General features: G+C 45.5%; 1 protein-coding gene and 1 long non-coding RNA gene across 8 annotated transcripts in view; one reads left to right on the top strand and one right to left on the bottom strand.

Annotated features, from left to right (window-relative positions):
• Positions 1-3,866: 3,866 nt before the first annotated feature.
• LOC141995736 (uncharacterized) lies at positions 3,867-25,628 on the bottom strand. The gene is made up of 3 exons (XR_012641394.1): positions 25,510-25,628; positions 13,522-13,571; positions 3,867-4,524 (listed from the first exon to the last, which is right to left on the bottom strand). It is a non-coding gene; the product is annotated as an uncharacterized LOC141995736 (long non-coding RNA).
• BIN1 (bridging integrator 1) overlaps positions 25,249-26,248 on the top strand; it is a 151,192-nt gene continuing 150,192 nt past the window's right edge. For 2 of the 7 annotated variants that reach the window (XM_074967054.1, XM_074967056.1), the window contains exon 1: positions 25,252-25,525. In XM_074967054.1, coding sequence (XP_074823155.1) covers positions 25,445-25,525 — 81 coding nt within the window. In that variant the 5' untranslated portion in view covers positions 25,252-25,444. Of the gene's footprint in view, positions 25,526-26,248 lie in introns of all 7 variants that reach the window. The other 5 variants (XM_074967052.1, XM_074967053.1, XM_074967055.1 and 2 more) reach the window with 5 other exon arrangements.

Below are 26,248 nucleotides of genomic sequence, written 5' to 3' on the forward strand. Positions count from 1 at the left end.
GTCCCCTTGCTAAACATTGACTACTTACGCCCTGGTGAAGTAGAATCTTACTGGCATGAACAGAGGTGACAACATATTTGTGATCTCAGAAGACCTGTCAGAATTCTGCAGTATATCTACACCCTGATAAGTCTATGCAAGATCATTCCCATCCATGCAGTTTGGTTTCTCATCCTGTCCTAGAGCTGATGAGTGTTTCATAGGCCCTAAAATTCTGCTCTTTTGTTATACTTGTTGCTTGTGTTTATATTTTGTTACCAGTAACCTGGAATCTGAAATGAGTGGACATATTGTAGTGTATTATGTTTTCATATTCAGATCTGGATATGGCCAGCGTAATGGCTGTATTAAAGTTACTGGCAGAGGGTCCAGTCCTGTGCAGTGGGAGGTCTTCCACTTACTTCAGTGAGAGAAAAATCAGACTCAAAGTGGGATGTTTTGAACTCTACTGGGGAGCATTGCCTTACAAATCTCTAAAGCCAGAATATGTAAAAAAAATGGATCCAGGGAATTCCAAAAGATCAGACGCGAGATAATCTGGGTTTGGGGCTTTTTTTATGTTAAATCCAGAGCTCTCAGAATGAGTCATTTAGAATTTCTGCACAGCCCAAAATAATACATTGTTCTAAGAGGCAGCTGCAAACAGACTGCCTGTGTAAAATGTGAACGGAGAGGATGAAAGGAACTCCATGTTTGTGGGTTTCATTTCTTTAGCCACAGAGTGACATTCTTTTCAGACACTTGTCCTAGATAAAAATATTGACACTTTCAACAAGTGAAAGGTTAAAAAAATTAAACATTTCGTTTGACCTGAACAAAATATTTTGTTTTGATTTTAAACATTTTTGTGTGTTTTCCAATTTTAAACAATAAATAAATAAAAGAATAAAATGAAAGAACAAAAAGTCATCTTGAATTGAAAAAGCACACCGTTCTGTGTTGCAAATGTTGAAATAGGTTTTTTCCCCCAAATAAACAATTCAGCAAAATCAGCACGAAAGCTTATGCTCAAATAAATTGGCTCGTCTCTAAGGTGCCACAAGTCCTCCTTTTCTTTTTGCAAATACAGACTAACACGGCTGCTACTCTGAAACCTGTCAAAATCAACATGAATTCCCAAAATATTTTGGTGTTGCCAAATCTGCATTTTTTTTTTGGCTGGGAAAAAAAAGTTTTGATCAAAACACTTTACCTAGCTCTAATTCGCTCCTCTTTAACTGGTGGGGTTGGCTATGTAAGAACCATCAGGATTCCCCATAAACCACTCATTCTGGCTGCGAGGGGACAGGAACAAAGAAAAGGCATTTAGGTGTTAATGCTGCCAAAACAGTGGAACAAACATTTGTGCCTCTGCTGCATAAGCAGAAGAGATGCTGCAAAGGGGATTTGCAAACCCTGCTCAGAATGGGGCCCGGCAATTTGGGGGAGTCTCTGAACGGCTGCATGCAAGCCAGTATTGGCGGTGAGATATCCGGAGCAGTGAGAGCGAGACTAGAGGATTCTCAGGTCCTTCCCCTTGCACAGTGGGGAAGTTGCTTGTGCCACTGAGACTAGTCCCTCTCCATGGCCTAAGGGAAGGATTTCTCCCCATCTCTTCTCTTTGCAGGTGATCAGTTTCAGTATGGCCAGTCCCAGCCATTGCAAAATCATAAGTCAGATCCTGAAAATCAATTAGATTGGTCTAAAAACCAAGAGTTTTTTTTTTTTTTAAATGGTACTGTTTTTTCCTTTCTCATTTTTGAGCCTTTAGGGTTCACATTGTCAAGGGGTTCTCCACAACTTCATGGCTAGACACTGGCTTTTTAAAAAAAATGAAAGCCAAGTTTTTCACATATTCACGTGACTTAAAAGTGGAGCTTTATGAAAACACCAATTCCTGCAAGCTTTACGTTCAAGTTGTGAGAGTGGGCAACTCTGAGAATTTGCCCCTTGATGCTTGGACTAAGAAAGAAGGTACAACAATGCACTCTTGCTTGTTGCTTGTAGGGGGACTGGTTAAGAACAGGCTTTGTTGAGATAAAATACCTTTTGTTGGTTTATTCTGAAACTGATTCCTTTGCTTCAGTTAAGTGGAGCACATTGATGAAGTGGAGCTCCATCTAGAAGAAATGTATTCATCATAGTGCGCTGGTGACCCTGATGTCTGTATACATGAGGCCATGTAGGATTAAACAGTGAAGTGTGTCTAAGGCTCTGTAAATATTATCTGTTATACTTGGCAGGGACACATCAAGACGTAAAAGCATTTGATACAGTGGTAGACAATGTCAGCTCTTTCTTGTGTGTGAATAGGAATGCTTCAGTGTCCATACTGAGTTAGTTTGTAGTCTAGATCTGGTTTATAATCCGCTAAATCTGTATAGTACACCAATATTAGAGTCTCATATAAAACACTTGATTTTGAGAGAAGGTTTGCAGTTTTAGTCAAACTAAACAAAAATAGACTAACATTTATATGCCATTTGATAGGAGTAATTTCAGAAGGCAACAATTTTGCCAGGGTCTGAGTCTAGGGTGACCAGATGTCCCAATTTTATAGGGACAGTCCCGATATTTGGGGCTTTGTCTTATATAGGTGCCAATTACCCTCCACCCCCTGTCCCGATTTTTCACCCTTGCTATCTGGTCACCCTATCTGAGTCATAACAGGACAGAGAATATAAGACATTTTAAGAACAGGCCAATGCCATCTAACCCAGCTTGCCTGCCTTCCTTTGGTTGATCCAAATCCAAAATTTCTGCTTTTTACCATGCCCTCCTGAATCCCTACCTTCTATTATAGAGCTGCTGCAGTGACTTTATGGTTAAGTTTCAGAGTAACAGCCGTGTTAGTCTGTATTCGCAAAAAGAAAAGGAGTACTTGTGGCACCTTAGAGACTAACCAATTTATTTGAGCAGTTAAGGTTACAGCTCACAGTTATGAATTCTACCCCCAACTTCCTCACTATCTTCTTCTTTTCACCTCACATTTCTCGGTGTGGTTTCCTGCACAAGAAGGATGTATGTAAGAAAATCTGTGGCTAATTGGACAGGATGTTTTGGATATCTGAGAGTCTGAAAAATGAATACTTGTGGCACCTTAGAGACTAACAAATTTATTTGAGCATAAGCTTTCGTGAGCTACAGCTCACTTCATCGGATGCATGCATGTAGCTCACGAAAGCTCATGCTCAAATAAATTTGTTAGTCTCTAAGGTGCCACAAGTACTCCTTTTCTTTTTGCGAATACACGGCTGCTACTCTGAAACCTGAAAAATGAATGTTTTTTCTGTTTTGGAAGTCATTTAAAAAAGGCTTGGGACATCATTACCTAAAAAATGACTTCATCTAGGAGCTCCACATCAGTTTTATTCATTTGCCCTCATTGTGACTAGTGCAATTGTTTTAGGAAAGAGATATATATATAGAGAGAGGGAGAGAGAGATCTATCTATCTCACTGGGGTTTATACATTGCTTCATAAATGTGGGTGGAGTTGATGAACTTCTTTGTAAATCCAGCAGAGTTTATAAACCCAGGAAGATGGATGAGCTTACACACTTTCCTGTCAAAGCACATATGGTAAAGGAGTTTAAAATAGGTCTGTCAAGCGATTAAAAAAATTAATCACGCAATTAAAAAAAAAGAATCTCTATTAATTGCGTGATTAATCGCACTGTTAAACAATAATAGAATACCATTTATTTAAATATTTTTGGATGTTTTCTACATTTTCAAATATATTGATTTCAATTACAAAACAGAATACGAAGTGTACAGTGCTCACATTATATTTATTTTTGATTACAAATATTTGCACTGTAAATAACAAAAGAAATAGTATTTTTCAATTCACCTAATACAAGTACCGTCGTGCAATCTCTTTATCATAAAAGTTGAACTTACAAATGTAGAATTATGTACAAAAAATAACTGCATTCAAAAATAAAACAATGTAAAATTTTAGAACCTACAAGTCCACTCAGTCCTACTTCAGCCAATCGCTCAGACAAACAAGTTTGGTTACAATTTGCAGGAGATGCTGCTGCCCACGTCTTGTTTACAGTGCCACCTGAAAATAAGAACAGGTATTCGTGTGGCATTGTTGTAGCCGGCATCGCAATATATTTATGTGCCAGATGTGCTAAAGATTCATGTGTCCCTCCATGCTTCAACCACCATTCCAGGAGACATGCATCCATGCTAATGACGGGTTCTGCTCGATAATGATCCAAAGCAGAGGGGACCGACGCATGTTCATTTTCATCATCGGAGTCAGATGCCACCAGCAGAAGGTTGATTTTCTTTTTTGGTGGTTCAGGTTCTGTAGTTTCGGCATCAGAGTGTTGTTCTTTTAAGACTTCTGAAAGCATGCTCCACCCCTCGTCCCTCTCAGATTTTGGAAGGCTCTTCAGATTCTTAAATCTTGGGTCGAGTGCTGTAGCTATCCTTAAAAATCTCACACTGATACCTTCTTTGCATTTTGTCAAATCTGCTGTGAAAGTGTTCTTAAAACGAACATGTGCTGGGTCATCATCTAAGCCTGCTATAACATGAAATATATGGTAGAATGCAGGTAAAACAGAACAGGAGACATACAATTCTCCCCACAAGGAGTTCAGTCACATGATGGCATATATGCCCCTCTGCCATGTACATTGGCCAAACTGGACAGTCTCTACACAAAAGAATAAATGGACACAAATCAGACGTCAAGAATTAGAACATTCAAAAACCAGTCGGAGAACACTTCAACCTCACTGGACACTCAATTACAGACCTAAAAGTGGCAATTCTTCAACAAAAAAACTTCAAAAACACACTCCAACGAGAAACTGCAGAACTCGAATTAATTTGCAAACTGGACACCATCAAATTAGGCTTCAATAAAGACGGGGAGTGGATGGGTCATTACACAAACTAAAAACTATTTCCCCATGCTAATTTTCCCCCTACTGTTACTCACACCTTCTTGTCAACTGTTTGAAATGGGCCATCCTGATTATCACTACAAAAGTTTTTTTTTCTCCTGCTGATAATAGCCCACCTTAATGGATTAGTCTCGTTAGAGTTGGTATGGCAACCTCCATCTTTTCATGTTGTGTGTGTGTGTGTATATATATATATATATATATATATATATATATACTATCTTCCTGCTGTATTTTCCACTGCATGCATCTGATGAAGTGGGTTTTAGCCCAAAAATCTTATGCTCAAAAATATTTAATAAATTTCAATTGGTATTCTATTGTTTAACAGTGTGATTAATCACGATTAATTTTTTTAATTGCAGTTAATTTTTTTTTAGTTAATTGCGTGAGTTAACTGTGATTAATCAACAACCCTAGTTTAAAAAGCTCTTCCGTGTGTAAGTAGGGTGTGAATGAGCTCTCCCCTGACATCCAGTGATGACCTGGGGAGAAGACTTCAGGAACCGACCTTGTTTGCATAGATCAGTGGTCTCCAACCTTTTTATGCCCAAGATCACTTTTTGAATTTAAGGGCAACCCAGGATCTACCCCGCCCCTTCCCCGAGGCCCCGCCCCTTCCCCGAGGCCCCGCCCTGCTCACTCCATCCCCCATTCTCTCTGGCGCTCACTCTCCTCCACCCTCACTCACCTTCACTGGGCTGGGATAGGAGTTGGGGTTCGGGAGAGGGTGTGGGCTCTGGGCTGGGGCTGAGGAGTTCGCAGAGTGGGAGGTGGCTCCGGGGGTGCAGGAGGGGGTGAGAGGTGCAAGCTCTGGGAGGGAGTTTGGGTGCAGGAGGGGGCTCTGGGCTGCGGCAGAGTGTTGGGGTGCAGGAGGGGGTATGGGGTGCTGGCTCTGGGAGGGGGCTCCTGCCGAGGGGGCACTTACCTCGGGCGGCTCCTGGGTGGTGGCGCAGCAGGGCTAAGGCAGGCTCCCTGCCTACCCTGGTGCCACTCAGGCACATCAGCACCTCCTCCCTATTATGAGCTGGGACACCACCCGCCTTGCCAGCCAGTAGTGAACCACGTGGCCACGTCACTCCCGGAAGGGGCCAACATGCTCTGTGCACTGCCCCTCTCTGCAGGCACCGCCCCTGTAGCACCCATTGGCCACAGCTCCCTGTTCCCAGCCAATGGGAGCTGCGGGGGCAGTGCTTGCAGGCAGGAGCAGCCCGTGGAGACCCCTGCCACCCTCCCAACCCCCACGGGGCCAAGGGGGTATGCTGGCTGCTTCTGGGAGTGGTGTGGAGCCGCGGCAGGCAGGCAGCCCCGCTGCATCGCCACGGCCGGCGATCACGATCGACTGGGAGAGTCTCTCCAGGATTGACCAGTCGATCGTGACTGACGGGTTGGTGACTGCTGGCATAGACATGCCCCCTCTGCCTAAGTGAGCAGCTTTGCCCCAATGATCGCCTTGGGCTGGTGTTGGATTGCAAGTCACTTGGTAATAAAGTGTTGTTACCTTTGCTGTGTGAGTAGAGGCCAGCAGAACTGTGTTTGGCATGCCATGATTGTGGGTGGTCACTGCACTCACTAAGCAGGGGCTAGGGATGCCAAAGGCCTGTGGAGATGAGAGAGGGTGGTCATGTTTGATGGTGTGGTCTCTGCCTAAAGATACAATTTGAACCTTCCCCTCTCCACTGTTTAATGACAGCCCATTAGACTCAACTGGGAGTCTTTTGCTTTGTAATTGGTCACAAGAGCTGAAATCACTGATAGCCGAGTGCTAAACCTTAGACCTGCTTCAGGGGCAGTGTCTCCAGTGAAAAAAATTGACTAGCCTGCCTAAGGCCTGGTCTACACTGGAGGTGGGCGTGGGGGGCATCGATCTAAGTTACGCAACTTCAGCTACGTCAATAACGTAGCTGAAGTCGACGTACTTAGAGCTCTTACCGCGGTGTCTTCATTGCTGTAGGTCGACTGCTGACGTTCCCCCGTCGACTCCGCTGACACTTCTCGCTCCGGTGGAGTACTGGAGTCGACGGGAGAGCGCTCGGGGGTCAATTTATCGCGTCTTCACTGGACGCAATAAACAGACCCCCCCACCCCCCCGCTGGATTGATCGCTCCCGAGGTAAGTGTAGACATGCCCTTAGTAGTGAGGCTCCCCCGTTAACTCCTGAAATCACTGAGAGCTGTGTTAAGTGGGGGACCTGAAGACATCACAGAGGCTAGAGCTGAGCAACGCAGCGGGTAACGGTGCAGTGCCAGAGTGATCAGTGGCACGGCGGCCAGCGGTAAAGTAGACGTTGGCCCAGCGGCAGGAGCAGGCAGCAACCCAGAGTGAACGGTGCAGTGGCAGCTGCTGTGGCCATGTTCGGTGCCTTCCCCATGTCCTGGGGTAGGAGGTGAACTCATGCAAATGCATCTCTGCACTCTGGGTCTTCACTGACCAAGGGCAACAACTCTGAGTGGGGTGCAGTGGAGGGAGAGGGCAGCGGCACATTAAAGGAACATTTATTTGTCAGACTTTCACACCACAAGGTGAGAACCTGAAGTGAAGGACACTGCCCAACGGACTCTGGGGTGGGTGTTTTGCTCAGGGTCATTTGCTTGGAAATCACCTTTGTGGCATTTTCCCATATTAAGGCTGGCTTCCTTTTTTATTATTATTAAAAGTTTTCTTTGCTGTACACTGACTCAGTGCTTGCAAGAGGAGAGGTATTGCCTCTTAGAGGCACCACGGGGTGCCGTTTAATTTTCCCAGATTACTAGGTGGGGGCTTGAGCCAGTTCTGTGCTGTATTGTTAAGAAGACCCCCCAGATACTGAACCTGGCTCTTGTTGCTGCTGGCTCCACCTGGCAGAAGGGTTACAAGTATAATCCGACAGATCACTTAGATCTGAAGATGAACTGCTGAGGTTACAAACACCACGGTCAAAGCCTTACTATGTATGTGGAATGCTTGCCTCATCACTGAAATGAAACCACCCCAAGGGTGAAAAGTAGCAATTCTTTAACAGCATACTCCAAAACCACTCAACTGTATCAGGAACAAAAGAGAGAGAAAACCCCGGGCCATTGCATTTTTAGCACCTTTCCAACATTAAATGTTTCCACCCATGATTCCCCTTTGTTTCTTGCTCTTATGGACGTGTTCTTCCTAGCATCCTGTGTGTTACTTCTTATTTTATAACTTTTAAAATTTCTCATTGAAACATTTATTTTGAACATATAAAAGCAAAAAAACAGAATGGTACACTTTAACATGAAAAATAAAATGTGACAGAGCGACATACCACAAACACATTGGGTAGGAGGCATTCCTCAACACTGATGGCAAATATCCCCAGACAATATCAGGCAGGAACATAAGAATGGTCCTACTGGGTCAGACCAAAGGTCCATCTGGCCCAGTACCCTGTCTTCCGATAGTGGCCAGTGCCAGGTGCCCCAGAGGGAATGAACAGAACAGGTAATCATCAAGTGATCCACCCCCTGTCGCTCATTCCCAGCTTCTGGCAAACAAAGACTAGGGACACTATTCCTGCCCGTCCTGGCTAATAGCCATTGATGGACCTATCCTCCATGAATTTATCTAGTTCTTTTTTTGAACCCTGTTATAGTCTTGGCCTTCATAGCATCCTGTGGCAAGGAGTTCCACAGGTTGACTGTGCGTTGTGTGAAGAAATACTTCCTTTTGTTTTAAACCTGCTGCCTATTAATTTCATTTGGTGACCCCTAGTTCTTGTGTTCTGAGAAGGAGTAAATAACACCTTCCTTATCCACTTTCTCTATACCAGTCATGATTTTATAGACCTCAATCATATCTCCCCTTAGCTGTCTCTTTTCCAAGCTGAAAAGTCCCAGTCTTATTAATATCTCTTCATACGGAAGCTGTTCCATACCCCTAATAATTTTTGTTGCCCTTTTCTGAACTTTTTCCAATACCAATATATCTTTTTTGAGACGGGGCAACCACATCTGCACACAGTATTCAAGATGTGGGCGTACAAGGGATTTATATAGAGGCAACATGATATTTTCTGTCCTATTTCTGTCTGCTCTTTTGATGGCCGCTGCACATTGAGTGGATGTTTTCAGAGAACTGTCCACAATGACTCAAGATCTCTTTCTTGAGAATGCTGGATGCTGCAGTATGAGATCAAAGTTTCCAGTTAGAGCTCAGTAAATACCGCAAAAAGCCTTCTTATAATTGTTTATTATTTGTATTACTGTCATGCCTAACTGCCCTAGTTATGAACCAAGTGCTTTATGAACACATATTCACCGGAAGTCATGGAAAATGTACTTGCACCCCTGTTGTGTTTGCTCTCCATGAATGCTCATTCACTTGAGTCGTGCTGACACAGTGTTCATCCACTGAGAATTTCAAAGTCACGTGTAAGCATTTATGTAGAAACCAGATGTTAAATATAGACATGCAAGTATTTGTGCTGAAAGGGCTTATGCACTTCTCCAATTAGGAAATAGAAACCATAGCACATGACTCATCTGAGTAACCACAATGAGCTGACACATCTCGAATAGTAAATGATGCATATGGAACCCTTGCAAAGAACTGCTCACAATCAAACCAAAAAGTTGCCCCCAAAATATTAATCACAAAAGCAATTTGTTAGCTAGTTTTGAAGAATGAGTAAATCCAAGGAAGTGCTCATCTGCTGGCAGGACATGAGGTGAAATAAATCAGAGAAATTATTTGCTGGGAATGAGTCACTCCGGTCTGTCACCAAGGAAGTAAAATGAAGCTGCGAGTGTCCTGTAAAGGAAAGAAGAGATGACGGAATACCAGCAGGGCCTGCTTGGACATCCATACTTCCTTACCTGGGCTGGACATCTTTGACATGAAACCTTGTCAATTACTCTAAAGAAATTCTTAATATACAATATCTGCTGATTTTCACTTATCTGTCATGCCAGTGATATGAACACGGAACTTCAGCGGGTTTTTGAGGCCTCAATCTAATGCCCTTTGAAGTCAATGGACAGATTCCTATTTACTGATCTTTGCCTTAACCATGACCGCCCCTAACAGAATCCATGATAACTTTCCAATTGTCCAGATGTTCTCCCACCATTGGAGACTGGGAAGAACTAGCATCTCACTTCTTTTATAATACAATGCAAGACACATCTCTTTGACCGGGTCTATCCCATGGCTACAGAAGAAGAGCTAGCAAGACGGTCCCTTTGCCAAACAAACCTATGGAGAAGAGCAGGGCAATGGTCCATTCCTAAACAAATGACACTTTTCTTAACTGTCCTATTGCTGCCTAGATACTACAGCAATGCAGGTGTAATCCCCTCTCCTGTTCACTGGCCCAGTATGAGGTTGTTCAAGATAGGGGAAGCCTGCCTTGTGACTTTACACAACTTTGGGAACCTGTGCCTGAGGCTTCTTCGTGTGCTCTGCATTGTGTGTCAGTGCATGTTCATCTCAGACCAGCCCCACTCAGACAAACCACCAGGAACAAGGCTTTACTCTGTGAAGAGCATAGAACCGGATTACGGTCCAGCAGCCTCCTCTCTGCTTGCCTGATACATACTCCCAGCTCAGTCAGTGCTGAGACCTCCTGCTGGGGTGGGGGTGGGGGGGGCGCAGAGGGTACACTGTACAACACATGCACTAGACATCCATGAATATAGATAAATCAGATGTATAGTGGCTTGCCACATAACTGATATTTATAACCCGGTTGCACTCTATAATAATAATAATAATTAATACCAAGCATTTTTCATTTGTAGATCTCAAAGCACTTTACAAGGAGGTCAGTATCATTATCGCTATTTTACAGATGGGGAAACTGAGGCATGTAAAATGAAGCAACTTGCCCAGGGTCACCAGCAGGCACATGGCTCCCCGATGTGCTCAGGGCCTTAGGGGCAGACCTGGGACTAGAATCCAGATCTCCTGAGTCCCACTCCAGGGCACAAGCCACTAGACCACATTGTTTGTCTCTTGACTTGTACCCCCTCGTTATAACACTAATTAATTAATAATTAATAATAGAATTAATAATGGAAACAGCCTCCCAAAACTGGCATGAAAATTTACCAGACCAAGCACAAGAGTTGCTTACCTGCCCTTTGCCAGGGTGATTGATGCTAATGAAAAAAACTAATGATGCTTTATTCGCCGATCTAAAAAATTACTTGCCCTGGATGAGTGAATTAGAATTTTACAAGGCTTAATGGAATTATGTTTTCCCTTTTTCCATATCTTATGAACGAATCATGAATTAGTGAATTCTTGAAAAGGCTCACTTAATTTTCCTTTATTTGCATCGGATGAAGTGAGCTGTAGCTCACGAAAGCTTATGCTCAAATAGATTGGTTAGTCTCTAAGGTGCCACAAGTACTCCTTTTCTTTTTGCAAATACAGACTAACACGGCTGTTATTCTGAAACCTTAATTTTCCTATTCGTTCATTTTGAAACACGTGGATGTATGTTAGCTGGTCCTAGTATCTGTTTACTTGATTCTTTGTTGTGAGAGCCATCTTGACTAGGAATATCAAAGTGAAAGGGGAACTGGAGAAGGGTTTGAAAATGAGCCTTCTGGTGTCAGGGTTTTCTGTGATAAGCCCAGTTTTATTCACCATTTTTCAATGAGCTGGAAGAGGGAGTTAACAGCCTATTAATTAAATTTGCAAACAATACTAAATCAGGAGGTGTTAACAACAGAAGCAAGGATGGAGACATAGAAGGAAAGGATCTAGCGAGCTTAGAAATATGGCCACAAAATAATAAAGTGAGACTCAACTTGGAAAACAATGTAGTATGTGAAAAAAGCCAATGCATTTGTGAGCAGCATCTGTGTATCAGTGCTTCCTTCAGAGACGCGAACCTGTCAACCTCCCTGTAAAGCACAGGAGTCCCATTCTCAACACTTGAGCTGGAAAATCTCTCCAGCCATCCCCCATCTCCAACTTCCCAATCCTGTGCATAATAATAATAATTAACAATAACAACAATCATAATTAATAATAAATAACAAAATGCTTAAAATTCATTTAGAAAGTGGTTAAAACTAAGTTCCAACAATATATGATCCCTGCTGACATCCTGGTTGCTTCACAATCAAACTTCAGAGAGGGAAGTAACACAGAGTGAGCCCTTTTAGTACTGCTTGATAACCTCCTCATGGCAATCCGTACAGGACATATTTCACTGCTTGAACTACTTAACCTCTCAGCTCCACCTGATCCAGTGGATCACAGGGTATAAAAGTCCTGCCTCCATGAAATAGCTGGAATAGACAGCACAGCATTCCATTGGCTCCAATCATTCTTCTCCATCAGATCCCACAGAGTGGCAATGGGCAAACTTTTCTTTTCCTGATAGGCCCTCACCTCCAGAGACCTGCAAGGATATATCCTGCACTCCCTTCCTCTTCAGCATCGACTTCAGACAAGCAGTGAGATATCAGAGGATCCACTACCAACAAAATGCCAATGACGCTAAAGCTGTCACCAACCAGAGTGGATGATCTTGATGGTCCGGCAGTCCTTCTGGCCTTAAACTCGCTGGCTATGGATTACGGTAATTCACTGTTGCTAAGGCTGAAGGTGGAAGCAATTAAGAGGCTTCAGGGTGTGTAGAATGTGGCTGCTTGTCTTCCCAGAGAAACTGTCTATTGTGAACAAAGAACCCCTTGCTGAACAAAGAACTAGAAAACAGGGAAGAATCTTGCACTGACCATGAGATGGCCTGGATAACCTGATATACTTTCCCCATCTTTAGTTTCTATGAGAAATTAGAATGAGGAGTACTTGTGGCACCTTAGAGACTAACAAATTTATTTGGGCATAAGCTTTCGTGTACTTGAAAAGATGGGGGTTGCCATACCAACTCTAAGTAGACTAATCCATTAAGGTGGGCTATTATCAGCAGGAGAAAAAAAACTTTTGTAGTGATAATCAGGATGGCCCATTTCAAACAGTTGACAAGAAGGTGTGAGTAACAGTAGGGGGAAAAATTAGCATGGGGAAATAGTTTTTAGTTTGTGCAATGACCCATCCACTCCCCGTCTTTATTGAAGCCTAATTTGATGGTGTCCAGTTTGCAAATTAATTCGAGTTCTGCAGTTTCTCATTGGAGTGTGTTTTTGAAGTTTTTTTGTTGAAGAATTGCCACTTTTAGCTCTGTAATTGAATGTCCAGGGAAGTTGAACTGTTCTCCGACTGGTTTTTGAATGTTCTAATTCTTGACGTCTGATTTGTGTCCATTTATTCTTTTGCGTAGAGACTGTCCGGTTTGGCCAATGTACATGGCAGAGGGGCATTGCTGGCACATGATGGCATATATCACATTGTTAGATGTGCAGGTGAATGAGCCCCTGATGGTGTGGCTGATGTGATTAGGTCCTATGATGGTGTCCCTTGAATAGACATGTGGACAGAGTTGGCAACGCGGTTTGTTGCAAGGATAGGTTCCTGGGTTAGTGTTTTTGTTGTGTGGTGTGTGGTTGCTGGCTTGTCTGGTTATGTAGATTCTCTCCTCAAGCCCTACGCTACCAGCACTCCCAGCTATCTTCACTCTCACAGACCTTGGGAGACAGGCCAGTCCTCGCTTACAGACAGCCCCCCAACCTGAAGCAAATACTCACCAGCAACCACATAATTCTTCTCAGGTATGCTGCCAGCCAAGGAAGAATCTCTGGAAAGATAAGGGCCAATGGGTTATTGTGAAATGCTACCTCATCCCCCGCCAGACTGGATCAGAAAGGAATGTTAAAATAAACCAGATAAGGGGGAAGCAGACACCCTCTTTGCCTGAAAGAAATAACCTTCCAAGGCTGAAGGGAAGGGTAAGACTCAATATGGCCAATCCATACTGGATATTGTCCAGGAAAAACGCATTATCTGAGGATGGTCACTATAGACCAGGTGGAACACATAACAACTATTGGAGTCTGTTTAAAACAAATCTGGAATCAGAATTTAATTTGGTTTTAATACTTAACAAAGGATACAGACTCTAAGTTTGTTTGTTTCCAAGATGTTGGTTTTATTGAGCTAGATTCATGGTGTAACGTAAGTAAGACAATGGAGTTAAACCAGAGAGGAATTTGGCCCATTCTCTTTCAATGTTATGGCTAGAGATGACCTGAACCAAAACTCCAGATCTGAACACCCTTCAACTTTGCAGAAATCTGAAATACAGACACAGGTCCAAATCCAAATATTAGGGCTTAAACCCATCTCTATAGCAACATCACTGAGTATGTTTGATTTTGTGTTTTTAAACTTCATGACTGATTTTTAGAGCTGGGTGAATAATCCTTGAGAATAATATTCAGTATGAATGTTTGCATTTTAAAATTCTAATATTTATATATTAATAATCATCTTTATTTGACAACCCGTAACTTTAAAAAACTGTATATAGCTAGCTAGCTAGCTAGTCAAAAACCAGAATTCTTTGTTAGTGAAACAATACAGATATCTCAGCACTGCTGTGTATTAATCTCAACTACAGCAGGGAATGTCGCCGTTCCAAGAGTGTGAATGTTAGCAACCACTACCATTGTCTTCTTTTTCTAATACAAGGGTTTTACACAGACTTTCGCCACCAGGGGGGAAAAAAGTTATATTTTCATTCTCACCGTTTGGAGCTCAAAATGTAGCAAGCTGTAATCAAAGACTTTAAGCCAGAAAAGATAAATATATGTCATTTGGGTGTGTATCTGAGATCACTATTTAAAAATCAGATGTTTTGAAGCAGTTCAAACTGGAAAACAATATCCTGTGCCCAGGACAAACTTTGCACATACCAGAAAAAGAGAAATACAACAATAGTTTGTGCAATGAAGGGAATAAAATTGTTTGAGGATTGCAGAATATAGATGATGATACAGACCTCAGTCTAGCAAAGCACTTAACCACATGCTTAACTTTAAACAGGTGAGTAGTCCCAATGACGTTAACGAGTCTACTCATGTGCTTAAAATTAAGCACATGCTTAAGTGTTTCGCTGGATTGGGACCTAAAGAGACACCATCAACTCGAAATCTAGTCAGTTGAAAACAAAGGGTTTCAGGTGCCCCCTGCCAGTATTTGTGGTTTTACCATTACGTTTGCCTGTTTTTAGTCTCTAAGGTGCCACAAGTACTCCTTTTCTTTTTTTTGTTTTTAATATGTTTTTCTTTGCCCTGTGGTTTGTGTGAATGATTCATACAAACTACAGGGGAAACCAGCTCAGGGCCTGATCATAAATGAGCTCCATATTCTCCACTTGACCCCATATTGCAAGATCAAGTCTTACTCACATGAGTAGTCCCACCGACTTCAATGGGGCTATTTGTGAGTAAAGTTACTCTCGTGTGTGTTTGCAGCTTCAGACCCCCATAGTAAGGAAACTGTGATACTCCCCAGATACAAAATGTTGTCGAATACACAAAATAAACAAACAGAAAAAAATATGTTTTTTTCCTTTCTAATCAGTTTTAGTGGTTCTAGACAATAAAAGTAGACAAAACATGTTCAGCAAGACGTGATTTTAAATTGATGCTGTTCCTTTAAATGGGGGGGGGGAGCATTATTTTGGGTTTTTTTAAAAAAAGAAAACCTGTAAAAGGAACCAACTTCTATCTCCCCGGAGACAATCCATGATTTTAGAAGAGTGGCCTTATAAAAATATACTCCTCTGTTTGACACTGCCAGCCAGAGCCATTGCAGCATCTTTATTGTCAGCTGCAGTACTTTGGATCATTACTGTAGAGTGCTGTTGTGTTATTTATAAGGACACCATGCAGTACGGCCCTGATTCAGCAATGCACTTACTCACATGCTTAATTTTGAGTGTGCGGTTTATTCCCATGTCATGACATGTCATGTACATGTATGAATTAAGCGTGTGCTGGAGTGTTTTACTGAATAGGAAGGGTATTATTACTAACACGCTTAAATTTGAGCACGTGTTTAGGCGCTTTGCTAGGTCACAGAAAAAGAAAGGCTGTTGCAACTCTGGGCAACACATCCAGAGGCATCGCAGAGCAGAGCAGTGCTGAGAGATCCTCAGTAACCGGCTTCAAGGGGCCATGCATGGAATACTGTATTTTATTCCAGTGTCTGCAGCAGCAGAAATAACAGAACTCATTTGGAGGGAAAGCAGAAAATAGGAACAAAATGGGTTAACCGTATGAGGAAAGATCCAGAATAGCCCCTTCCAGTGATGACCCTTAAAACTTTTCAGTTGCCTTAGATAATTAGGTAATGTTAGCTTGGTATCGGCAGTATTTCCGGTTCTTGATATGGCAAACACGGCGATAACCTTATATAAGGTGCAACTGGAATGCTTTAAAGTTAACTCCTGTGCCATGTTCAAAGCACCGTACAAACATTCACTCATTAATCTTCATAACATCCCTAGGAGGCAGGTTAATAGCATTATTATCCCCAGTTTGCTGACAGAGACGCTGAGGTGAAGGGATTTATCTGAGGCCCAACAGCTAGTCAATAATTGAGCCGGCGTTAAAATTCAGGGATGAAAATCTGCCCCACTGACATCAACAGGAGTTTTGCCATTGACTCACCGGGGCCGGGATCGCAGCTCAGACTCTCTGCTCTATGTTCAGTCCTCCAGTCCGCACCCCTTCTGTAGTAAAAGAACTAGCTATGCAGAGGCTGGCTAAATGGTGACTCAGGGTTTGATCCTGCTCCTTTGAAATCAATGAGAGTTTTACCATTGACCTGGCCGGATATGTCTCTGCTGCAGCTGGGCGCAAGCCTCCCAGCCTGGGTAGACAGACTTGTGCTAACTCGCTGAAAATGGCACCATGGCCCATGGTTTCAGAGGGGCTGCCGTGCTAGTCTGTATCAGCAAAACCAGCGAGGAGTCCTTGTGGCACCTTAGAGACAAACACATTTATCTGAGCATATGCTTTTATTTGGGCAGAAACCTGCCTACTGTATTTTCCACTCCGTGCATCTGATGAAGTGGGTTATAGCCCACGAAAGCTTATGCCCAAATCAATGTGTTAGGGCTTGTCCACACGACCAAGTTTTGTTGACAAAACTTATGTCGACACCCAAAGGTCGACAAAACAAACATCGCCAAAGGGGGGTTTACACTTGCTCCCTCTGTCGACAGATCTTGTCCACACTGGGGACACCATCATTGACAGCGTGAGCCATACACCGTGGGTAGGTATCCCGCAGTGCAGTGCTGTGGGAAGGAAGAGCGGATCGCTGCGCCTCTTGGGATTCTCTCCGAGTGCTCCCACAGCCCCCTCAGCTGTCGAGAGCAGCATCATGAGCAGCTCCGTGAGCTCGCCTGCGCTGAGGAATGGCAGAGCAGCCCAGCAGCCTGTCCCCCTCCCCCTGTCCTAGCGCTGGGCAGAACAGGAGCATTCCAATGATTTGCTCGTTGTTCATTCCCCAAAGGGAGCAGCACACAGATACTTCCTGGAGCTTTGAAAGGTGAAGGGGGGAGGCATAGCTCAGGGGTTTGAGCATTGGCCTGCTAAACCCAGGGTTGTGAGCTCAGTCCTTGAGGGGGCCATTTAGGGATCTGGAGCAAAAATTGGGGATTGGTCCTGCTTTGAGCAGGGGGTTGGACGAGATGACCTCCTGAGGTCACTTCCAACCCTGATATTCTATGCCTGCAGGGCAGCAGAGATCAAAACACAGGGCAAGCATTGTGGGATACTGGCAGAAGCCAGTTCTGTCAACAAAACAATCAGCAGTGTCTACACTGGCTCTTTGTCGACAATAAAGGGAGGGGAAAAGACAAAAGTCTCTCGTAGGGGTGGAAGTTTTTGGTTGCCAAAACTGGGCTTTTTTCATGACAAAAATCCCATTGTAGTGTAGTGCAAAACACTCTCGCTGTTTTGTCGCCAAAAGGCAGTTTTGGGCGACAAAACTTGGTAGTGTAGACAAGGCCTAAGTCTCTAAAGTGCCACCAGGACTCCTCGTTGCCTTTACTGTGGACATGGTGGCTTGGGAGGCAGCTCAGGCCCTCAAACTCACCCAACTCCCCTGGTCTGAGCTCGGGTGGCTAGCCCAAGTCTAAGCTGGAGCTGCAATGTCCACACTGCTATTTTTAGTGTCTGAGCTTGAGCTAAGCTAGCACGAGTCCAGATTACCAGGGCTGTGAGGCTCACTCCCAGCTGCAGTGTAGACATACCCACTGGGAGCAGGATCAAGCCCGAAGAGCGTGTTCCTGCCAACCCTACTGACAATAGCGCTTACTCCTGGAAGTCAATGGAAGCGCTTACTCCTGGAAGCACCACCTACTGTAAGCAATATGCATGGTATCGAGTCTTTACAGGTTCCGGTGCCAAGGGAGGATATGAAAACCATCCAGTTAAGGGTATAAATACCAATGCAGGAGAGGAATTGTTTTTTATGGCTCAAGGAAGATGTAGCGAGGAGTAACAGGACGAGTGAAGAAAAGGTAAGTCACGTTAAGTCCAAATTCTGTCAAAAACTTGGAGATGATGCAGGGAAGAGCCACAAAAATGACCCGAGGGCTGCAAAAAAAATGCTGTATAGTGAGAGACTGGAGCCATTCGGTTTAGCTTATCAAAAAGAGGATTTATTACTGTGTATAAGGCTCCTCCACGCGGAGGAAATATTGGGTCCTAAAGGGCTCTTTAATCTAGCAGAGAAAGGCAGAACAAGACCCAGTGGGTAGAAGTCAAAGCCAGACCCATTCAAATGAGAAATGAGGCACTAATATTTAACCCCAAGGAACAACCTACTAAGGGAAGCAGTAGATTCTCCATCTCGTGGAGAAAACGGCCGGTCTTTCTGGAAGTCTCGTTTTATTCAAACACAAGATAGTGGGCTCAATGCAGGAATAACTGGTAAAATTCTCTGGCCTGTATTATGTAGGAGATCAGACTAGATGGTCTCATGGTCCCTTCTGGCCATAAGATGTACAAATCTATAGAAGCAAAGATGGACTGTTTTAAAGGGTGAAATTAAGAGCCAGGTGCTCCAAAGTACAGAAGAGAAGACGGCCCGAGATTTGCCACATTCTTTCAAGTGACTACTTCTGGGCGTATGCAGTGGTGCTGTAGCTTTGCTGGCCCCTCCAGGTTTTTTTTCTCCTCTCCTCCCCAATGACCGGAGAGGTGTTAACAGGCCACTTCACCTTGAAAATGAGTTAATTACTTATGCTAGGTTTCAGAGTAACAGCCGTGTTAGTCTATTCGCAAAAAGAAAAGGAGTACTTGTGGCACCTTAGAGACTAACCAATTTATTTAAGCATAAGCTCAAATAAATTGGTTAGTCTCTAAGGTGCCACAAGTACTCCTTTTCTTTTTACTTATGCTAAACTGTCTGTTCCACCTTGTGTTTAGCTGTGATTCTCAGAGTGCATTTCTCAGACCTGCAGAAGAGCTCTGCACAAGCTCAGATGCTTCTCTCTCTCACCAACAGAAGCTGGTTCAATAAAAGATATTTCCTCACCCACCTGGCCTCTCTGCTTCTGGGGGAAGAATGACCCAAGCACCTCAGCAAAAGTTAGTTCTCCTGCACTCACCATCCAGGACTTAAACCAGGGGTCTCAAACACTGCGGCCCCTCGGAGTTATTTCCTGCAGCCTGCCACAGGCGCCGACTCCACCGGCAGCCAAGTTCCCCTCACCCCCCGCCCCCCTGCCTCCACCCCCCGAGCGTGCCTTGTCCCCGCTCCTCCGCCTACCTCCCAGCGCTTCCCGCTGCCAAACAGCTGTTTGGTGGCGCTTAGGACTTTTCAGGAGGGAGGGGGGAGGAGTGGGGACACAGCTCGCTCAGGGGAGGAGGCGGAGAAGAGGCGGGGCCGGGGTGGGGATTTGAGGAAGGGGTTGGAACAGGGGCAGAAAGGGGGCAGAGTTGGGGCAGGGACTTCGGGGAAGGAGTTGGAATGGGGGCAGGGAAGGGGCCTCATGGAAGGGGTGGAGTGGGGGCGGGGGCGGGCTTTTGTATCTTTGTATAAAAAGGTGTCAGTGATGCGGCCCTCGGGCCAATGTACTAGTCCTCATGTGGCCCTCGTGGTGATTTGAGTTTGAGATCCCTGACTTAAACTATCTTTTAAAAAGATTCTGCAGGGTTTGCATGCCAGACACATTATTCATTATTATTTATATAGCACCAAATGTGTGCTAGTCACTTTATAACCAAATAATGGAACACATGTCCTGTCCCAAGGAGTTTACAATTAAAGATCCAGTCCTGCAGACACTTACTAGTAAGTGTAATGCTTACTGCTGTGAGTAGTCCCATTGGAACATGCTCCATAGTGCTTTCAGGACTGAACCCCAAACAGGCAGCATCTAGACAAAGGATGGGAGGTGGAATACGACAAAGAGCAAGAGATTGAGTGGAGGAGTTTGGTATGTGTCTTTTTAATTGCTTGTTTTTATTTTATGTGTGTGGTTTTTTTTAAATGAACAATTGTATGAGGTAAGCTCTAGGATTTATATGTGTCCTGGTGGAAGTGCATTTTGAGCAGAGGACTTTTGTGGGTGGAGGGATGGCAGGCTAGGACTGTTTGTTTTACTGCAGAACTGATTAACTTGATAGAGCTGGTTTACATTACTACCTTTATTACCCACCTCCTGAGCCTGTTTTCACTTTGTTCTTTGGTGAGCAGGAATTCTTCAGGCCCATGTCTTTCTAATCTCTGTGAAGTGCCCTACAAAGTTAGTGCACTAGCGATCTTTCTGATAATAATAGCAGATCATAATGAATACCAAGGCCAAAGATCAGATGGAGCAGATCCGTGCCCGCCCCGCCCCTGCAGCCCTTGTCCCAAAACTCTTTCCCTTGTGCTCCCATGTCACTGCCAACCCATTTCCCCCAACATCCAGTTTCTTATCGCCACCAGCTGCCTCCAACACCTGTCGCTTCACCACCCAGCCCTGCAAACTATGACCCGTACCCACTGCACTCAACCCCCATCACCAGGCATTTTAGCTGGCCTGAAGTGCAGCACTCCTTGTGTGCCACTCCAGACAGAAAGGCTGGTATCACATAGAATATTTCCATCTTCCCAACCCCCAATGACAGTGGCACTGTTTTAGATTAAAAACTGTGATATGAGGATGAAAGAAGGTCTCCCTCTCTTCCCTTCCACCTCCATCGTACCCACCTACCATCATAAGGGCCTGGGTCTGAGGGGCTGGAGTCCAATATGACAACAATCCGTCCTTTCAAATAGAATCTTTAGACTTCTGCTCTAGGGAATTTTGAAGTTGAACACAGCCAGGAACAAGCTCCTCTTCAGCTTTCTACAGACATTGCATGTGGCCCCCGGGGAATGATTTTGGCTGTCGCCATCATTTCAGTTACCACAGACTGGTTGACCACAGACTGAAAGGCTAGTACCATAGACCCATAGCCTAGGTTAGCCAATTAGCTACCAGTAACCAGGTAATTTATACTAAAAGAAGAAACGGAAGAAGAAAATGATAAAAGGTCTGAGATATAGTATGTTAAACTTAATAGCTTTTTAAGGGGCCACGAGATCATCTCGTCTGACCTGCTGCATCACACAGGCCAGACAATTGTATCCAATTGCCTCTCTATTGAACCCAGTAACTTGTATTTGACTAACGTATCTGTTCCAGAAGGCATCCAGTCCAAAAGTGGAAGAATCCACTACTTCCCTTGGTCATTTTTTCTGATGGTTAGTCGCCCTCATCGGAAAAAAAAATTGTGCCTTATTTTTCATTTGAATTTGCCTGGATTTAACTTCCAGCCATTGGTTCTTCATGTTTTTCTTCACTAGATTAAAGAGCCCTTTGGTACCAGGCAGACTTTCACCCAGTGTAGGTGTTTAATCACAGCTCTTTTCAAACTTTCAGTTCACTTTACAAAATTTGACTTTTGGTTCAGTGAAATACAGTTTTCTACGGGTGTCACTATCTAATTGCAGGTGTCAAGCAATAAATTGAAAAGCAGCAGGATGCATTATTTATAAATATTAAAAATCAACAATAGCAGTTAGTTGCAATTAGCCTTTGAAAATTAATAAGAATGACAAATTGCCATGCCAGCTGAGAGAAGTCTGCAAAGCTGTATCCTTGACAATGTCTAAGAATGAGGGTTTGGTTGTTCTATTTTTCAGCATAAAACCTTCAACCATAAATCACACCCCAACTGAAATTAAGGTGAATGGAGCCCTCAGCAGGCAGCTGTAAAGAATATTTCTCATTTATTTATTTTAAAATGTTGGCTCACTGGTGTAGGCTATGGGATGCACATCTTGTTTTCATAAGGGACCGTAGGTGACAGCAGCCCTACAGTATTATTCCATAAATATTGACAGGTTTCAGAGTAACAGCCGTGTTAGTCTGTATTTGCAAAAAGAAAAGGAGGACTTGTGGCACCTTAGAGACTAACCAATTTATTTGAGCATAAGCTTTCGTGAGCTACAGCTCACTTCATCGGATGCATACACTTCATTGGATGCTGTAGCTCACAAAAGCTTATGCTCAAATAAATTGGTCAGTCTCGAAGGTGCCACAAGTACTCCTTTTCTTTTTCCATAAATATTGTTATGCAAATATGCAGGACACATACTGAGCAGACAAAATTGCAGTTCATTTTACAATGACAAAACTTTATTAGCCAACATGGCTTAAACCTGCTCCTCCTCTTGCTTATCTCTGGGTAACCCCACTGACATCAACGGAGTCACACCGGTATTATGGTGTGGTGTGATGAGAGGAGAGTCCTGATCTTTCCTCTCATCCCTTGTGGTCCCCCCCTCCACATTCTCAGTCTTCATTGCTGTGGATAACACCCCCATCCTCCCTCAAGTCCTCTTTGCCTCTGCCCTCTTATTCTCCCCCTATATCCAGGCTGTGACCAAACCCTGCCTTCTTCCTTTATCACTCCAGAGCGCTCCCTCCCGATTGCTCTATCCCTTGCCAGTGATCTGGTCTTCTACTGCCTCAGGTATTAACCTCTTCTCACTCCAGCCTGCCTTCACATCCTTTGGTTTGCCCACATCACACGGCTCGCCGAGCCACTTCACTGACTCCCTGTTGCACTTTGTGTCAGGTTCAGACTTCCCCTTCCCTGAGCGACGGAGTTATCCTGACCGAACCCGTGGTGTAGATAGCCCCACGTCGACGGGATGGCTTCTCCTGTTGACATAGCCACTGCCTCTCGGGGAGATGGAGTACCTACGCCAACAGGAGAACCTCTCCTGTCGGCATAAGGAGCATCTACACTAAGTGCTACAGCTGTAAGTGTAGAGGTAACCCCCCACACCTCCTGGGTGTGGTGTTCTGTCCTATCTTGTGGCACCGAGACCACTTAGAGCAGGGGTGGCCAACCTGAGCCTGAGAAGGAGCCAGAATTTGCCAATGGACATTGCCAAAGAGCCACAGTAATACGTCAGCAGCCCCTATCAGCGCCCCGCTCCCAGCGCCTCCCGCCCACCGGCAGCCCCGACGATCAGCGCCTCCCCCGTCCCCCTCACCTCCCAATCAGCTGTTTCGTGGCGTGCAGGAGGCTCTGGGAGGGAGGGGGAGGAGCAAGGGCATAGCAGGCTCAGGGGAGGGCACGGGAAGGGGTGGAGTGGGGGCAGGGCCTGTGGCAGAGCCAGGAGTTGAGCAGCGAGCTCCCCCCGGCACACTGGAAAGTTGGCGCCTGTAGCTCCAGCCCTGGAGTCGCAGGTTGGCCACCCCTGACTTAGAGAGAGATTAATGAGTCTGCTCTACATCCTTAACTAAGAACCATGTGGTTCTTAGCTCCTGCAGTAGAGGCTCATGCATTTAACTCCAGAGGTCCCAGGTTCGATCCTGCCCGCTGACGACCTGGGTCTGTCGGTGTTCCATAGACAAGCCCTGAGACTGCAGCTCTGTCTACAAAGGTGAGTGTGCTTCCTCCTCAATTAAAAACACAGCCAATTAATTGTTCACGTGCCGTGTCTGAACCACCACGGTGTATGTATGTGTTTCTGAATGGACTAAACACGTTAGCCTATTTCTGTGATCCATATCCTTCCTTGCCTCTCCCTTTCCCTGTGCTGGGTCTCTTGTTGGTCCTGTCTATCAATTAGACTGTAAGCTTTTTGGAATAGGCCCCTACCTGTCTTCTCTATGTTTTCTGCTATGTATCTAGCATTCTTATGGGTGCTAAATTTAACAATGGTTGGGCAGTTGGTGCGCTGAGACGGCTGCCCGTCACGCTGACCAACCCTCTGTCTGTCCATATCCATCCGCTGTCTCGTCTTACACTTAGATTGTAAGCTTCTGGGGGCAAGGGCTGCCTTTTTGTTCTGTGTTTGTACAGCACCTAGCTCAGCGGGGTCCTGGCCCACGGCAGCACTGCAGTAAAATAAATAAGCAGCAGTATTGATAATACTGAGATGAAATGGCAGATGTGCAGATGTGACTGTTGCCCTAGAACATAAGAACGGCCAGACTGGGTCAGACCAATGGTCCATCTAGCAAGTATCCTGTCTTCTGACACTGGCCAATGTCAGGGGCATCAAAGGGAATGAACAGAACTCGGCAATTATGGAGTGATCCATCCCCTGTTGTCCGGTCCCAGCTTCCAGCAGTCAAAGGCTTTGGGACCCCTGGAGCATGGGCTTGCATCCCTGACCATATTGGCTCATAGCCATTGATGGACCCATCCACCAGTAACTTATCTAATTCTTTTTTTAACCCAGTTATAGTTTTGGCCTTCACAACATCCCCTGGCGATGAGTTCCACAGGTTGACTGCGCTTTGTGTGAAGAAGTACTTCCTTAGGTTTGCGTTAAACCTACTGCCTATTAATTTCATGGGGTGACCCCTGGTTCTTGGGTTATGAGAAGGCGTAAATAACACTTCCTTATTCATGTTCTCCACGCCAGTCATGACTTTATATTCCTCTGTCATATCCTCCCCCTAGTTGTCTCTTTCCCAAGCGGAACAGTCCTGGTCTTTTAAATCTCTCCTCATGTGGAAGCTGCTCCATCCCCCGCCGTCATTTTTGTTGCCCTTCTCTGTACCTTTTCCAATTCTAATACAGCTGTTTTGAGACAATCTACTGGAAAGGATCAGAACCATTCAAATATGTGTCAGAGGCCCCGCACTGCTACAAACTAAGGCCCAGAGGAGTTAGGCACCTGAATACCTTTGAAGATCTGGGCCTAGCGGAGATTACCTTTTGGCTCACGTTGCAGCGAGCCCTGCTTTAGAAGGGGGAGAATCGGAGGTCTGTCCCCCTGAAGTTCTGCATGGCTTTTGGGTTTGTTGCGCTTTGCCTAAATACATTTCAATAGGGACTAAACACCCAAGGGCATAAACATGCTCCCAGAGCTACAGCGTGGGAGCAGGGCCGATCTGAGGGTTGTGTGTGTGTGGGTGTGGGGAATGGCTTGCAAAGTCAAAGGAGGGCTGATAGGGCTGAGCAGAGGTTTCCCCTACCAGGGGCCTGCGGGAGCGGACCCTTTAAGAAGCGGCCTCGCCTTTGGGGCCGTGTGCCTTTAAAAGGCCGTCTCCTGGCGCCCGGCTCTCGGGGCCGGCGATGGCCATTGTCTCGCCCCGGGCTTCCCCTGCTCGGATTCGTGCAGCCGCGCGGGCGAAAAGGGAAAGGCAAGATGGCTGAGATGGGCAAGGGAGTCACGGCGGGGAAAATCGCCAGCAACATGCAGAAGAAACTCACCCGCGCCCAGGAGAAGGTAAATCGAGGCAAGCCCCCAGGCCGGGGGGGGCTCTGGGCGAGCTGATCCTCGAGTGCTGGGCGAGCTGGTTTGACTGGGGACGTGTCAGTGCAAGGGGGGGAGGGGTGTGTGTGTGTGCTGCAGTCTCCCTCCCCCCTCCAGTTTTCCTCCCCCCTCCACTCCCAAAGGCACTGACCGCTCAGTAGCCCGGGGGGGCTAGTGGTAGCCAGCCCGGAGTAGCCTCTTGGTGCCGCAGCTGCGGTAGCTCAGGGGGGCTCTGAGAGATCGGGGGTGCGCTGATTGACGGCCAGTGGGAGGGGGTGGGGAGTGTGTGTGTGTGTGTGTTTTGTGGGGTGCGTGTTTTGTGGGGGGGGGGTCACAAACAGCTGAAGCCAGGGAGCAGCGCTGCAGGCAGGCGCTCAAGCCCAGTGCAGGCTGGACGCGCTTTGCTTTCCCATGCGGATCAGACCCGTGCATTTCTCCACCCCCCCGGGGCAGCTTTCCGCCCCTCCCGCCTGGCTGCAGATGACCCGCCGCCGCCGCCGCCGCCGCCGCCCCGCTGTTCTGCCCTTGCTCCCCTGCGCTGCATGGAGGGGGATTCCCCGGCAGGGCACCGCAGGGGGGCTCCCCCCAGGGAGTTCCCCGTGGATTGCTGCGGGGTGTATGGCACCAGGGGGGGCCCAGCGTGAGACCCTGCAGACAGGGAGGGAGTGACGGGGGAGGGAGAGGTTCCCTAGGTGT

The sequence above is a fragment of the Natator depressus genome, chromosome 11 (genome assembly GCF_965152275.1).
Source record: "Natator depressus isolate rNatDep1 chromosome 11, rNatDep2.hap1, whole genome shotgun sequence".
NCBI lineage: Eukaryota > Metazoa > Chordata > Testudines > Cheloniidae > Natator > Natator depressus.